This window comes from Pseudophryne corroboree, chromosome 2 (assembly GCF_028390025.1).
Source record: "Pseudophryne corroboree isolate aPseCor3 chromosome 2, aPseCor3.hap2, whole genome shotgun sequence".
Classification (NCBI taxonomy): Eukaryota; Metazoa; Chordata; class Amphibia; order Anura; family Myobatrachidae; genus Pseudophryne; species Pseudophryne corroboree.
The window spans coordinates 987,363,223-987,379,998 of NC_086445.1; the positions used below are offsets into that span (position 1 = coordinate 987,363,223).

General features: G+C 44.8%; 1 protein-coding gene across 11 annotated transcripts in view; it reads left to right on the plus strand.

Moving 5' to 3' along the window:
* TIAM1 (TIAM Rac1 associated GEF 1) overlaps positions 1–16,776 on the plus strand; it is a 482,294-nt gene that overhangs the window by 338,140 nt on the left and 127,378 nt on the right. For all 11 annotated transcript variants that reach the window (XM_063956411.1, XM_063956412.1, XM_063956407.1 and 8 more), the window contains 2 exons: positions 11,171–11,618; positions 15,151–15,323. In XM_063956411.1, the coding sequence (XP_063812481.1) occupies positions 11,171–11,618; positions 15,151–15,323 (621 nt within the window). The remainder of the gene's footprint in view (positions 1–11,170; positions 11,619–15,150; positions 15,324–16,776) is intronic.

Genomic DNA, 16,776 nt, shown 5'->3' on the forward strand with positions numbered 1-16,776 from the left:
TCCTTATTGTGTACGCTCGTCCGGGCACAGTATCCTAACTGAGGCTTGGAGGAGGGTCATAGGGGGAGGAGCCAGTACACACCACCTAGTGGTCAAACTTTTAAATTTTGTGCCCTGTCTCCTGCGGAGCCGCTATTCCCCATGGTCCTGACGGAGTCCCCAGCATCCACTACGGACTACGAGAAATAGAATTACCGGAGAGTAAATTCTTATTTTCTGTCCACCCAGACTTTCTCTATAGCTAGGCTTGCCATAATATCCCTTTAGTCCGGAACGCCTGTGATTTACACAGGTTCTGTGGCTGACTAAAACCAGATTAAATGCAGGCTTGAATTTAGCAAACCACAGAACCTGTGTAATTCATATGTGTCCCAGATCTATAGCTTTCTACATGTACCTTCCCTGACTGGGCCTAATTCCGGTTGGATCGCAAAATTTTCGATAATCGTCCAGATTGCAAATCGAATGATTGCTGTGCATGCACTAGCAAGAACTGTGACAGAAAAAACGTACACATTGTGATCGCAGTGCAGCCGCTGTTTGAGTGACAGGAAGCCGGCATTTCTGGGTGGAAACCCAACGCTTTCTGGGTGTGTCTGAAAAAACGCAGGTGTGCCCAAGCGTTTTTAAAGAGGGCTTCTGACGTCATCGATGACCACTACCAGCCTCTTGTTTAGCAGAAATTGTGGACGACCTTGCCTGGCGCAGATTGGAAAAGTCTTCGATGTTCCGGTAGTTGCGTATGGTTTTGCAATCAGCCCGCATATTGCAATGCATTCGCAATTTTTACGATGGGCGTTTTTTCTCTATTTCTGGGCAGCAATTATTTGATCGCAGATTGAAACTGCAATCCTTATTGAATCGGGCCCTGCATCTCTTTCCACTAGAAGTGCCTTTAGCGTCAGTAGGGTTAACTGTGGCGCCACGGGGAAAGTGCTTTGTGCTTTAATGACAACACACGGTCTTGTGGTTAGTCGCACGTGGTCATTTTCTTCATCCAGCTTCTCTATATAAAACACAAAATAAATGTTCACAGATGGAGGCGTTTTTCTCCTTTATGTCTCGGTGTATTTTAGTTTGCATGCATTGAAATAATGTTCCCTGCAGTCCCAGCTGGGATTTCAGTTCTATTTTTCCTAGTATGCTTTCCTCTATTTAAAGAACGCACAAGTATTATCACTTTCCGAGTGTTTCTCATTTCGGGTTTCTTACTATTGAACCTGGCACCTCCTGTTATGAAATGTCCTAGAGCAGAGTTTCCCATAATCTGCCGCTACACTCCAGGTTTTAAGGATATTCATGCTTGAGCACAAGTGACTTAATTAGTACCTCAGTCCATTTTATTTAACTCATGGACTCAAACATGGATATCCTTAAAACCTGGAATGTAATGGGGAATTTTGTGAAACTCTAATGCAGTGTCACAGCCTGATTGTGTGAAATGACACAAGGCGGGTACATCACTGAAGGAGCTGTACAGAGAGCTACAGCCGGCGGTTGTAGAACATGCACATATCACACACATTGTAGGCAGCTGTACCCACAATCATGAGGTTACAGCCGATGGTGTTTTTAGGAATCTGGGTCCTCCCAATTCCCCAAACGTTTTCCCAGATGTGCCCATTTGTATTTAACTAAATTCATACATGCCTACTTTTCTTATATCAGAGAGGTGGTGATCTAGCTTGATTGCACCATTCTCTACTTGCATCTTAATGACACAATATGCAAACTTCAAACATGCCCTACCCACCTACCATAGGGATATACGATTGGGCAGCTCAGCTCAATCTACTGTATCCATTTGGGCCCGTTACTTGCGTTCTATGACTTTCCCCCTGATGATACGCTCTCTGTAACGATACGCAGCAGAACATTTCTCTAACAGAGCAGTACAATTATCAACCCATCTGATACATCGCAGCACCTATAAATATGGATATATTGGAATTTGGTGACCATGGCAGCAGGTAAGCATTCTTGCAGTACTATTGCCTGCTTTCTTGGATGTCCAAGTGGTCATCTTGACATTCCAGAGCGTAGGCAACTGGGGTTATTGTCCCTGAAATTTTGGCATTCTTCAACATTATCGGATCCCTACTCTTAACCATGACTCGGCAGCTCGTGTAAACTTAAATTGCTGGTTACATAAACACTTAAACCGTAAGACAATACACAGCAGCTGTAACAGCAATCCATTCCAGGGCTGCAAAGTGTGTTTTGGGAAGTAACAAAGGCTCCCAGGAGAGGCCGGGCGTGAATGGGAACAAATGGAGCGTTATAAACCCATGTTAACCAGGGGCTGCGCACAAGTGATCATGTTCCTCCAGCAGAGAAATGCATTATGAAGATAGATTCTACTATTGTACTGTATACTGAAAAGATGCAGTGTTCCGGGTATTTTTTTTTTCTATTTCATATAAATGTGAGATGGTTTCGCTCCTTTTACTGACAGTGAGAGAGCTTTCACCAGCTCTAATATTGAAGTCTTATCTGCAGCATGAATATATAGCAGTGAGAATGGCTTTGCCGACTCCTGCACTCTTCCTTTCACAGCAAAATTCAGATGTTAATTAGTTTAAAAGCTCAGGCCGCAGAGCAGAATTAACGTTGCAAAAAGTGTAGTCACTATTTTCACAGTCACCAACGTGCTTTCTCTGTCACGGCAAATTTTATTTTTTTGCAATATTCGTCCTATTTTTTGTAAAGAGTGTTTCAAATCAAATGAGATATCGGGCAAGTAAGTGTTTCTTTTCCGCATCCATTTGATGGTATAGAAATGAGAACCACTCAGGGCTCCATTCTTTATGGTCTTTAATCCTCTCTCACTTCTTATGTTAATCTATTAAGACTATTACGGACCGTGTTTAAGATACTCCCTATGTGATGCATAAGCTTTCGGGTAACAAAGGGATGATGCTCTAATGACCAGAGAGATTTGCATGCTAATGGCTAGAACTGACGGCATGCAGCGTTACAAGTACAGTAGCTGCTCACAGGATGCCGTATTGCCCTGAAATGTAGGAAGAATTTACAGAAAATCCCATTTTGTCACAGAGTAAAAGAACGCCGGGCCGTGTGACACAGATAGATTTCATAGTGTGTTCACGCTTCAAGCATTACAGAGTGTGCACCCAAATATCCAGGGAATGCGTACAGTGGTTGCGAGATGATTGGTGGGACAGCAACGCGCTAAAACACCATTAAACCTAACGTACAAGTCACCTCATATAAAACAGCCACTAATAACATTCATAGTGCACAAAGTATGAAAACGTTCCGGGAGGTTACAGAGCTGAATATATTAGTGACCAAGCTTTATTAGTAGAGTAAGCGTTTTTCCTGTGCACTCCAGCCTGCTGGTCTGTAAGCTTATGGAAGTACAGCACCGTCCAGCTCCTTTATCTAGGTTATGGCTGATATCTGAGAACAGTAGCTTGCAGGAAGCTGCATAGCAAATGTAAGTACATTACCCAATTATTTGAAGGAATGGGAGCTATATTACCATTTGTGTATGTCGTGGTTTAGGTACGACTACTATTATTTTCGCTTCAGTGGTTCTTTACCACTTTACAAATGTAATACTATACACTGTGCAACTTTGCCAACCTTACATGGCTTCTGTGATACTTCTTACTTGTCTTGATGCATCTCCTTCTTACTGATATCCTGGATCACAGCATTGCTACTGTATATTATTAACCAAAGCAATACATTTTTAGACAAATCTGTTATTTTGTTAAACTTAATGAGATGCATTGCATAGTTCAGCTGTATGTACATTTGCACAATACTTTGAAGCGTTACCCTTCATATATACCAGCTGCCACCGCAGTCTAGGCATCCATTCTGTCACTTGTACCACTATACCTCAGAATGCATCCTATAGTGAGTTGGCGACCACCTGGTACAGTATCTGAAAACTGGCAGATCTTGTAGCGTATGTGCTGCCAAATTTACCTAACATTGATCATATCATTACTGGTCTTGTTGGTAAATCCTGTGGGAAGAGAACAGCATTCGCCCTGCGATCCTGTACCGGCTGCACTTCTGTTAAGCTGGGATTGCTCCGCCCCGTTGTGGCTGGTTAAGGGGTCTATTCATGAAGCAGTGAAAACAGTGGAGAAACAGACCAGTGGAAAAGGTGCCCATGGCAGCCAATCAGCATCTCCCTTACATTTTATAGAATGCACTTGATAAAGGCTTTCTTCAAAGCTGATTGGTTGCCATGGGCAACTTCTCCACTGGTCCTTGTCTACACTCTTTTTTTTTTTTTTTTTTTTCACTGCTTCATGAATAGTCCCCTTAATGAGCTGCCCCCGCTGTGTAGTCAGAGATCGCTTTCGTTAGTGTAAATTGAACCACCTATATTGACCATTGTTAATACAAATGGTTGCTACGGGTTACATGACATCTCTGCTTTTCCATTACTAAAGGATTCCGTTTCCCACAAGGTACTGTAGTAGCTTTGCGTGTTTATGAGCACAAAATGGCAATTACAGTAATGATGACATGGCTTATTACTGTCCACAGGCCTGTGAGGTGTAAAGAGCATTACCTACACATCACACGGAAACATAACCCGAGAGGTTACGTAGCGGCTGACTGAGTCACCTCTGAAGAGTTCATCCCTGGTGTTTGGTTCACATACCAGTGGCATCCACCTCTGACACTGAGCAAGTCTTGTTCGCCCTGTTCTCTGGGTAAATAGCTGCTATAAACAGTGTGTATTGCTGATGACACAAAGGCTCGTTGTCCTAGCAGTTTAATCACCTCTCCAGTTTGCCATTCTTGGTTATCCAGTCATAGAAACACACTGAGCTCTAAATTGATGGCTGCAACCTTGGACTCGGAACACCACGGTTAAGATGACCCTACACCCGCAGACTTTGAGTAAAGGAATAGTACATAAAGCAAAGTTTCCTAAGTATTCATTACATGGTTCATCAGTCTTCATTTGCCTTGGAAAAAGAGGGACAAGGTTGCTTTAGTGATTTAAGCAATGAACATTTGCATTACAAAAACAATTGGGCGACGCCTTTATAGTACAAGTTGTATGTCGGCCGCCTGAAATCTTGTGTTGTCTGCAAGAAGTTATCCTTGTATTGCTGTGTTCTTTGTTATCACATAGAAGGTCTTTAGCATGCTCTGTGTAAGCCTCAGACAACACATACATACAGACAGCGCTTTTTTAGAGTTAAATGCAGAATTACTCCTAATAGGGCGTATTGAATAAGGATTACCCAGTCTGTGCATAGGCCGAGCATGCCAGACATTTGCGCAATGCAGGAACCGCATAGCGCACTCATCACATGAATTCACAGAGAGGCTGAGAGCGTTCATCTCCCGACCGTATTTACCAACACCACCTGTAGGGATCTGTTTAGATTGCGTTGTAAAGTTATAGGGTATGAAGTTTCCTTGGTAGTACGTACAGCAATACAGGGCTAATTCCATATTTTATCAGATATCTGAGCATCTGTGGCCTGGATAGGATTTACATTGCTTGCAGCACTGGTACTCCAAAAAAGAGAAATGGTACACAGTACCTCCTGGCGCCAATTTAAATGCTCAGTAATTTAAATGACAATCTGTCTGCAGCTCTCCTAAATTAATGGGACCACCACGCCCTCCACGGATAGACAATACAAAAAGAAAAAAACTAGAAAAGCGCTGACAAACTGAACAATACTAAAATTCAATAACTTTTATTAAAATATAGATATAAAATACATAAGAAGACTGTCCGTAAACCACTTTTACTGACTAGATTGAAAAACAGCAATCAATGATCCTAATAAATCCCTGTCATATTTTTGTTTTATAGGCAAGCAGTTTTTTCCCCACTCACAACACTAGTTCAGTGCACTTTTTAGCAGAAAAAAAATGTTTACAGATATATGCAGCAATGTTAATACACTCAATACAGCAAGATATTTAGATGTATCAATTAGCAACAAAGTAGATGAATAGTCCTTATAATGATAACTGTTGCAATATTAGTTCCTGTAGCACAGATGGTTACAAGTTCAAGAGATTATCTCCAGATAATGTAACAAATGTTCCAATGGCTAGTGTGTTAATTTGCCAAGCAAGTGGAATTAATATGCATGCATAGTTGAGCTGTATTGCAGGGTTATAATTAGTAATCTCTGTTAGGCATGGCCATGCTGTTAATATCAAATGGTTTTACCGCGTCCTCCCACTGGTAAACGGGTTCCTAGCCACTCCCAGCTCTGGTGCTCCACGACCTTGTATCGAGCCTTATCCGGAGTTGCAGATGGTCCCAGAAACAGAAGAGGATATACGCGGTGCAGAAAGAGAATACCAGTGCGGGTCTCGGGTCACAGTCAGTGTGAGACGCGTTTCCCCGCCTTAAAGCAATTCAGCACATCGGCGGCTTCATCAGCACTGGTACTCCTTTAGGGCCCTACACACTTGGCGACATACACGGGCGATATGAACGCTATCACTCATAAGTGAGCGATACATCGTTCATATCGGTTAATGTGGAGGCACCAACGATGAAAGATGCGCGTCCCCGCGGTCCTACATCGTTGATTTTCCCTCGTTAAATATAGCAAGCCAATTTGGACAATGTCGTTAATCGATGAAAACGAACATCATCCAAATCGGACTAATTCAGGCCTGATCGCTAGGGTGCGTTTTTTGCATCCCTGCGATCAGGAAGTCGCCGCCTACAGGGGGAGGGGAAATTCACTGTGCAGGGGTACGATCGCATGTGCAGGAGAGCTGCACAAACAGAAGTTTGTGCAGTCTCTGCACAGCTCAGGACTTACTCAGCCGCTGCGATGATCGGTGCCGGAGCTGACGTCACAATTCCTCCCACAAAATGCCGGCTCCCTCCTGCGTTTTTCCGGACACTCCTCAAAAAATGGTCAGTTGACACCCACAAACGCCCGCTTCCTGTCAATCTCCTTGCGTTCGCCGGTGAGATGGGATTTTTCGCAGCATCCCGTCGCGCCTGCGCATTGTGGTGCATGCGCATTTCAGACCTGATCGCAAGCTGTACGAAAACGCAGCCTAGCTATCCGTTCTGAATTAGGCCCATTTCCAAGTGTGTAGGGCCCTTTACTGTGGTAAAATCCACTACAAAGGAACCCTCCTTACACATCACAGCTATACATTGCACATTCGTACAGAGACCATAAGGCAATAGTGTAATGTAACCCATGACAAGTATCTGATAGTCATGTTAGTTTTCATATGTCTAGTATTTAGTCACTGGGTAAATGCACACACTCCCTGGGGGAAGTGGGGGGGGATCCGGGCCGGGCCTCACCTCACCTCACATTTCCTTACCAAAGTTGAGCATCACTATACTGTACATCAATCTTCCTAACGCATCGTCCACTTTACATATTGCGGCTGTGTCACGTCCAGTGCTCCACGTATTTAATGGCTGTCATAGCATCCGATGACTTAATGTGCTGTGGTAGATTAAGATTGTAAAATAATGATATGGCGCAGCGGCACTGCATTGTGTCTGGTGCCCTTATGCCTTGCGACTACAGCATCATTATGGGGTAGACTACTGCCCTAGGGTCTGACCACCCACACCCTGAAGCCTTGTACTGGTAATGTTAGAAAGTGTGAAAACTCTTCAGATGGTTGCATACACCTCTGCTGAGGTAAATTGTCAATGACTGGATTTCCCTCTGATGTGTTGTGTGCTGGCGTGCATTAAACGACCTCTGCCCTATTTTGTGGTGTTTCCTCTTGACCCTCTTGGAGATTGCATTCCATCAGTATAGGCTGCGTGTTCTCAATACCTTCTAAAAGAGTTGTCTTCTGTAAGACACTTTATTTGGTGTTAATAAACCTCTTCTCGCTTTAAGAAGCCTGCATCTGCTTGTATCCTGTGACTACCAGATAAGAGCCAATCGCTCATCCAGTCTCCAGCTGTACTGAGTTGAATCCAGTGTTTCTGAGCTCGCCCTCTGCCTGCTACCAAGGCAGAACTGGTCCATAGTAAGTGGCCAGCGGGGAGGTAGCGGTCAGCGCCAAGGAGGTGTTGCAGCCTCCTGCCCTCAGTCCGGTCTCCAGCGGCGGCGTGGTGTATCTCAAATTAGGCGCCGGTTCGTGGGCCAATCGGAGCTGTCGGCCCAGCAGTGGTGGCTCCTGATTGACTGCCGGTCCATGAGCTCTGATTGGCTCACGATTCGTCGCCTGATTGTGATACATGCCGCCGCCGGAGGGAGACCGGACTGAGGGCAGGATTGGCGCATGCTGCGCTCTCCTCCCCACGGACACAACGGCTACACGGTGGTCGTCCCGGCAGTACTGCGTACCGGTTTCCAATTGCTTACCGGTACACTGTACCACCATACTTGCAGCACTGAACACGACCCATTCCATTAGGTACAAAATGCTCTGCTCCTGGACATCTCTCAATTTAAGATTGCCGTCACCTGCTTCCATAGACAAAACATGACCTGTTGGGAAAATGTGACAACCACTGCTTTAAATGTGGGAAGTTCTGGGAAACCTGAAATGTACCAGGCCTTTTCATTGTGTCTATTGGGCATGGTGTTTTTATATAGCACTCTGTCTGTGTGACATATATTGAAAGGTTCTGACTCCCCAACAGTACATGTGAAAATTGTAATAGCACCGATGGAATTTTCTGTCTTAGTCAGTGTATTTATTATGTTGTCTAACTTTGTGTACACTTTAATGTGCCCGTCGCCTGTATACAGTGAATGTAGCTATTCTGTGGCCTGAGCCCAATGTTCTGCCCCATTAGTTCACTAGGAACTGCAGACCTCACTGAAACACGAGACCCAAAGTATCCATAAATCCGTTATCTCGTTAGTACATAGGGTATTCATTCGATGCATTCTCATGAATATTGTTTCAGTCCATAAAATACCTCCTGCCACAGTGCGTGTGTGTAGATGGGGCGTAATCCGTGTATAATCTCCGCTTTCCTTCCCGATGTAGCCCATGTACATTCCAGCCTCCCATAGAAGTGCTCTGTGAATGTTTCCTACAGTATTATAGGCACACACGTGACATCCCGGCAATATACATATGTATTTTATGATGGGCTCTGGCATGCAGAGACTAAACGCTGCTTTTGTTTGTTACATGTCAATATCCCATGTAACACTACCCTTAGGGGGAGAGAGCCTAAAGCACGGTGTGACCTAAGGAGAAAAAAGAAGTCTTGTCCCACTCACTAGTATATGGGTCAAAGTTTCCAATTCGCTGTAATCTGTGTTAGGGAAATGCCAGATTCTGGAATGGATAATAGCTGTATTTATGTATCTGATCTGTGCGTGACTCCACTTTGCCTCTACAAGAGCCCTGCACAGCTGGAAGTCTCGCTTGGTGATTGGGGGAAACAAATGTGTATTCTGGTAATATTACTAGTATATGCAGCTGTATCTGTGTGTTTTCAGTGACTATCTGTTACATTTCCAAAATAGGATGGTATACTAGGATGTTTCTGATTACAAGTTTTCAGTGTCTCCTATATATTGTGTTCTTAGTGTCAATTGTTAACTGCTATTTTTTTTATTGAATAATAGGTAATACTGTATACGTTTGGGATATTATAGCAGGGTGCTAAAACGGTCTCTCTGTCTCTTTCCTTTGTGCGGTTCTGTAGACATACAGGCATGTACAGAGAGCGGAGTGTTTATTTCTTGATAAGACCCTTCTATAAAAATGTTTTGATTCAAAATCGTTGCTACAACTTTTACTTTGTATGTGTTAATGGTCTCCTTACAATTTATTTTATCTACAGTAACTTAAGGGGGTACACACAGAGAGATCCGTGCTTAAAATCTAAGCAATCTTGCTAGATTGCTTAGATTTTAAGCATGGATCTGCCGTGTGTATGCCCTCCAGCGATAGCGATGTGCGGCCCCGCGCATCGCTATCGCCGATGCTAGATTGAGCTGCATGCAGGCTCAATCTAGCGGGTCGCTCACTTCACCGTTGTGTGAAGTGAGCGGCCCCCCGTTGGCTTTCCCCCTCGCTCAGCACATCGCGCTGTGCTGAGCGGGGTGAGAGATGTGTGCTGAGCGGTCTGTGTTAAGATCGCTCAGCACACATCTCTCCCGTGAGTACCCCCCTTTAGATTCTGTGCTTAGCACGCCTGTAAATAGATTAAGATCTCTATCTGCTTCTAGGAGCTTTTATTCCTAGGTTGAGTGATGCTGTATGGCTGTTTTGTTTGTGTAATAAGGTATTACTTAAGGGGAGATGTACTAAGCAGTGAAAAGAGTGGAGAAGTGAGCCAGTGGAGGAGTTGCCCATGGCAACCAATCAGCTGCTCTGTAAAAATGTTATAGTATGCAAATTCTAAATGTTACTCCAATGCTGATTGGTTGCCATGGGCAACTTCTCCACTGGCTCACTTCTCCACTCTTTTCACTGCTTAGTTAGTACATCTCCCAGGAAATCTTTAGGGCATGTGCAATGAGTTTGTGGCACAGATACGCATGTAAACTCCACATCTTTGTCTGTCATTGGCCTGTATGTGTTTGTCTTCTATCTCTTTGGCACTTAACAGGTATTCAATTCTTTCCGCCCCCTTTCACACTCGTTCTGTTTCTGCTGACGAGCGTGGTATCATCATTTCAGCTCGCTACCCCCGAGGTAGCGAGGGCGCACAAGCCTTTACGCGGCTACACCTGATTACTATGGGCGCGATATGCGCAATAGCAGGGATCACTTTAGAAAGGTGATTGGGCGTGATATATCATTTGAATACCGCCCAATGGGGTCGATTCAATTCATCGACAGTTGAATTCAATACAGCAACAAGTGACCCTCAATTGTCAGGAATTCTTCTCTCACCCCCGGGGGACGAGAGAAGAAACCCGACAAAAGTGCTACTGCGCGGCCGGCGCGAGGCTGATTCTGTCGGGAATCAGCATCACGCCGGGAAGTTAAGTCGGAGAATGCCCGTTCTCCCGACAATTCAACCTGTTAAATCGGTGAGAACGGGCCATCGCCGACTTAACTGGAGCTGAATTGAATAGCGCCGGGAGCTAATTCCTGGCGCTATTCAACTGTCAGTGAATTGAATCGACCCCAATGTGTCTATGAACATTTATTTTTTTTCAACAGCTGTTAACGTTTGAATGTCTGTTTATTTTTGGTTATCATTAATATATTGGTTTTATTTGTTTTGTAGGATGTCAACACCGGTGGCGAAGGAAGTGAGTTTACAGACAGCGGCATTGAGGCGACCACCGCCGACACGGACTTCATGTCCAGGCGCTCCAATGCCACCACGTCCAGCTACTCGCCCACCACGAGCCGCGCTTTCATTGGGAGCGATAGCGGCAGCAGCTCAGGGGATGCCCTACGCCAGGGCGTGTATGAGAACTTCCGGCGGGAGCTGGAAATGAGCAGCGCCAACAGGGAAAACTTGGAGGAGGCCAATTCAGCGCTGAGCGATGAACAAAGCAGCGGCACTCTGAGCTCCCCGGGCCAGTCTGACATTCTCTTGACAGCGGCCCAAGGTACTGTGCGCAAAGCCGGGGCGCTGGCCGTCAAGAACTTCCTGGTGCACAAGAAGAATAAGAAAGTGGAGTCGGCTACCCGTAGGAAGTGGAAGCATTACTGGGTCTCGTTAAAAGGTACATTTTCATAGAATGCATTCACCATCATAATGGGCAGAATTAAGAACCGTCACCTACGCAAACTAGCAAATTGCGAGTTGCCTTCTCAAGGGGTTGTCCGCCTTCAGATGAATTTACTTGTTCTGCAAGTTTTATGCAACACATTGCTTTATTGTTATGGCTTCTTACTGTGCTTATTAGCCCTGTCTTTATATCATCCTGCACAGTCGTCATGTTTCCTTTGCCTGTGTACTGCCGAGATAAAGATGTATTCAATGCAGAGACCAGGGCCACATTTCAGGGTAAATACTTGTGTAGAAAGCATCAGAATAAGCTAGAGTTGTATTCAGGAGATCATCTACCGTAAATGAAATGTATCCGAAGGTGGAAAACCTCTCTCAAAATATAAATAAGAATTTTTTAGACTGAATTACACTCGCACTGTATTTTTGGCACTCGCTCCACCTGAAAACGTTTCCTGCATCAACCAAAAACCTCTATTTCAGCATCCACCTTGTTATCTGTATTATGCATACTTGTAAATGTGCAGGCTCTGATTGGGACTTATTTTACCGGGAGACCTATATGCACCTATGCACCCTGAGGTCATTCTAGAGCCCTCACGGTGCAGGAGATGTCCTTTTTTCTCATCTCTGTATAACAGGAAGGTATTGGAGCTTCTTAGTTGAGCACCCTGCAGCACCTGCTGTTCCTCCCGGTAAGCACCACATCTGGATCCTGGGCATGGCTTCAGTCAGCGGGGACTTAGGGCCTGATTTACTAAACATCGGGTTTACAAAGCCGCTGATTGTCGCGGCTTTGACAGATTTGTTTTTCATTTGGCAATAGTAGTTGATACTATACCACGCTGATTTAGCATTAATTACTATTGCCCTTTGAAATCCATTGTTTGGTAATTGTATATTCAGTTAAATAGTTTTAAAGCAATAATTGACAGTTATCATTTAAAAAAAGATCTACACTACAACCTGACTAGCATTTGGTTTGTGCTCAGTACATTGGGGCCGATGTATAAAGCCTGGAGAAGTGATAAAGCAGTTATAAGTGCAAGGTGATAAACGCACCAGCCAATCAGCTCCAATATGTAAATGACGGTTAGGAGCTGACTGGCTGGTGCGTTATCACCTTCCACTTATCACTACTTTATCACTTCTCCATGGTTAATACATCTGCCCCATTGAGCTGATAATAGGAGAATACACAGCGCCCTTCAGGTCAGGGTCGCTTGATGTCTGTGATGATCTGTAGTTGCTTTTCTCAGGGGCACCTACTGGTGGGGTCAACGCTTTACTTTTCCCAAGAATATTCATAGAAACTCCATCCAAGTGTTTTCATTTGGGACGAAGTTCTTTAAGATAAAGGACAACACTTGCAGTGCGGCTGTGTGTGTAACCTGTGTATGGACACACTTTCTGTATCTGAGTCTTCTCTTTTAAAGGAAACACATACATATCGGCTGTAACTCTCTTGTTACATTGGACGTCTTGGCGTCTGTCTCTGGACAGATTGCTTTACGTCATGGTTTAAAGTTTCACATGGGAGCGGTCCGATATTCTGTCTTTGTTGCTCCTCTTCTTTTCATGCTGTCAGAGATCAGAGCATCGTCCTCTCCCAGTCTCATCTGAGTGAGGGCTGGGCTCGTACACTGTATTGGGAAACGCCTCCTCCCATCTTTCAGTCTGGAAGTCATTTGGGAAGTTGACTCCTGCTGTTTGTTGGAGCTGTCCAAATCTGCCCCTATTTCTGTAGTTGTTGCCCAGTTCTGAAAACGGTTTGAAGTGTCGCCCACGCTCCATTACCTACAGTATTCATTGTGGTTGAGGGTGTAACAGGAGGGCTTCTGTTGTTGGGAAAGTAAAATGTTAGAACTTTAAAAGACTTTTTGGATAACCGACCGTAGATTGGGTCAAGAGGTCAAGCTATTACTTTCTGATATCAGCTGGTATCCTCTCAATGGGTGTGGTATTGAAAGTCGACAGTAGCTAGGTCGACCACTATTGGTCGACAGTAACTAGGTCGACAGGGTGTCTAGGTCGACATGTTCTAGGTCGACAGGTCAAAAGGTCGACATGAGTTTTTAATGTTATTTTGGTGTCGTTTTCTTCGTAGAGTGACCGGGAACCCCAATTAGTGCACCGCGTCCCCTCGCATGGCTCGCTTTGCTCGCGGCATGGTGCCTTCGCTCCGCTACCGCTTCGCTCGGCACAGATTACCGTTCCAATCGTAGTCCACGTGGATCGTTAAGTATGAAAAGGTTCAAAAAAAGAAAAAAATTGTGAAAAAATCATGTCGACCTTTTGACCTGTCGACCTAAAGACCCTGTCGACCTAGTTACTGTCGACCAATAGTGGTCGACCGAGACATTGTCGACCTAGTTACTGTCGACTTTCAATCCGGATCCCCCTCTAAATTGGGTCCTTCAATTAAAAAAAAACCTGTACTTATTCATAAGAATGCGTTTAGATCTTTCCCGGAAACGGGATGTAAATTTTTTGTAGGCCCAGATTAATGATTTCCCCACACCCTGCAGTGATGGGTGTTTTCCCTGATAGTGCTGTTGCAGGGACACCCAGAACAACTGCACTTCCCATTAATTGTCCTATAGAACACAGATATTATTGGGTATGTTAATATACGTTCTTGGATAATGCAATTGGATTATATGTCTGACCTTCCACACTAGCAAACATTTGTGGTACAATCTAATGACTTGCTGCAAGTTAGGTACACACACACATACATATATATATATATATATATATATATAATATTTATGTGTGTATGTATGTTAAGATATAAATGGTATTATATGTTTATAAGCAGTAATTGTGAATGTCTTGGTAGCACACACTCCTAGGACATAGAGGATGATAACTTGCTGCCGTACTGACTGTTCTGTCCCCTTAGTGAGGGAGTTCCAGTGTTCTGTAGACTGCGGCACAGCCAGATTCCTTCAGGGAGAGCCGTGTTTGTCTTCCGCCGGCAGCCTGGCTCGGCTCCTGGGGAGCTTTGCTTAATTGGATCAGTTCACGTTGAGTTTTCTCCCTAGCGCAGCAGAAGGGGATGGGGTCCCAAATGTTGTGTAGAACCCTCATCTTACACTTTGTGGCCTTCTCTCCACCTTCAGTATCTTCATGGAGCGTATAGCCCCCCCTCCCCTAATGACACAACCTAGCGGCCATAACTGTGCTGGACATTAACCTTTTATTGGTGCATGAATGTGTCTTTGTGGACAGTCTCCATATGGAAATGAGCTTACACAATTATTAACAAACTGTTGCCCTGTTTCCTGCCTCCAGTTAGGTTTATGGGTGACTTCTTCATGGTGCCCTCTAGAACCTAATGGGGAGATTTATCACAGCTTATAGGGAGACCCAAGTACCAGCCAATCCGCTTCTAATTGTCACTTTACAGGCTGTATTTGAAAACACAGAAGCTGATTGGTGCTTGATCACTTTCCTCTTTATCTCTCTCCAAACTTTGAAACATCTCCCCCTAAGTGTGTAATGATTCTCTCCCTTACTTGCAGGGTGCACTCTGTTTTTTTACGAGGGCGATGGGCGATCTGGGATCGACAACAACAGTATCCCGAAGCACGCTGTGTGGGTGGAGAGCAGTATAGTGCAGGCTGTGCCGGAGCATCCCAAGAAAGACTTTGTGTTCTGTCTGAGTAACTCTCTCGGAGATGCGTTCCTCTTTCAGGTCAGTGGGCTCTGCTGTTGTAATTAATCACTTTAACCCATTAGTGCAATGTATTATTTATTTTGTTATTAGTAATTACTCATTCCCTCTGTATATTGGGGGTCATTCAGAGTTGATCGCTAGCTGCATTCATTCGCTATGCAGCGATGAGGCAAAAAAAAGGCACTTCTGCGCATGCGGCGCAATGCGCATGCGCGTCGTACTATTAAAACGAACAATGTAGTTTCACACAGGGTCTAGGGAAGCATTTAAGTCGCACTGCTGGCCACAGAGTGATTGACATGAAGTGGGCGTTTCTGGGTGGCAACTGACCGTTTTCAGGGAGTGTTCGAAAAAACGCAGGCGTGAATGGAAAAACGCAGGCATGGCTGGGCGAACGCAGGGTGTGTTTGTGACGTCAAAACAGGAACTGAACAGTCTGAAGTGATCGCAAGCGCTGAGTAGGTATTGAGCTACTGTAAAACTGCTGAAAAAAACTTTACCGCCGCTCTGCGATCCTTTCATTCGCACTTCTGCTAAGCTACAATACACTCCCAGTGGGAGGCGGCTTAGCGTTTGCACGGCTGCTAAAAACTGCTAGCGAGCGAACAACTCGGAATGATCACCATTGCCAGGGTAAGACGCAGGCTGAGACTGGTGGCATTTGTAGCACGTTATGGAATTAATGACATGATATATTTATTTATTAACCGTCTCTTATATAGCGCAGCATATTCTATTGTGCTTTACAATTGGAAACAACAGTGATAGAACAAAACTGGCTAATAACAGACAGACCTAGCGGTAGGAGGGCCCTGCTCGCCAGTTTACAATCTATAGGGAATATATGAGCTTGAGCGGTGAATATACCTGGCCGTGTGCGGATGTTGTAAATAGGAGCACTGTACAAAATACAGCATCCAGAGTGATGCCCCTTTCACACCGCACAAATAACCCGCTATCGACCCGATGTATTGCTGGGTCGCTGTGCAGTGTGAAAGGGGTCAGTGACCCGGTAATTTTCAGGGTTATTCTTGGGTTGAATACCGGGTCAGATACACAGTGAACGGGTTGCCGGGGCAATGCGTTCACAGCATAGGGAGAGGAGGCGCGGAGATGATGTCATCTCCCAGCGTCGCCCCTGATGCCGGCTCCGCCCCCCACCCGCTATGGCAATCCGATCCAGCATATAATGCTTGGTCAGGAAGCAATGTGAAAGGGTCCAATGCCTGGAAGGACCCATGTCCAATTTCCGGGTGGGACCCGGCATTGCGATGTGAAAGTGGTATAATAGGTATCTCAGCATTTAGCATTGTACGGCCTTTTCCTAGTCTGTATGTTCTAGGCTGTACATAGACCGCGTTCCGTGGCTGCTGAGGTAGTTCTGTCAGAAACTATATATGTGAGAGACACATTTCCATGGATAAGTCTCATTTGTGACAAAAACATGAAGCATTTTAACGTTTCTTAATAA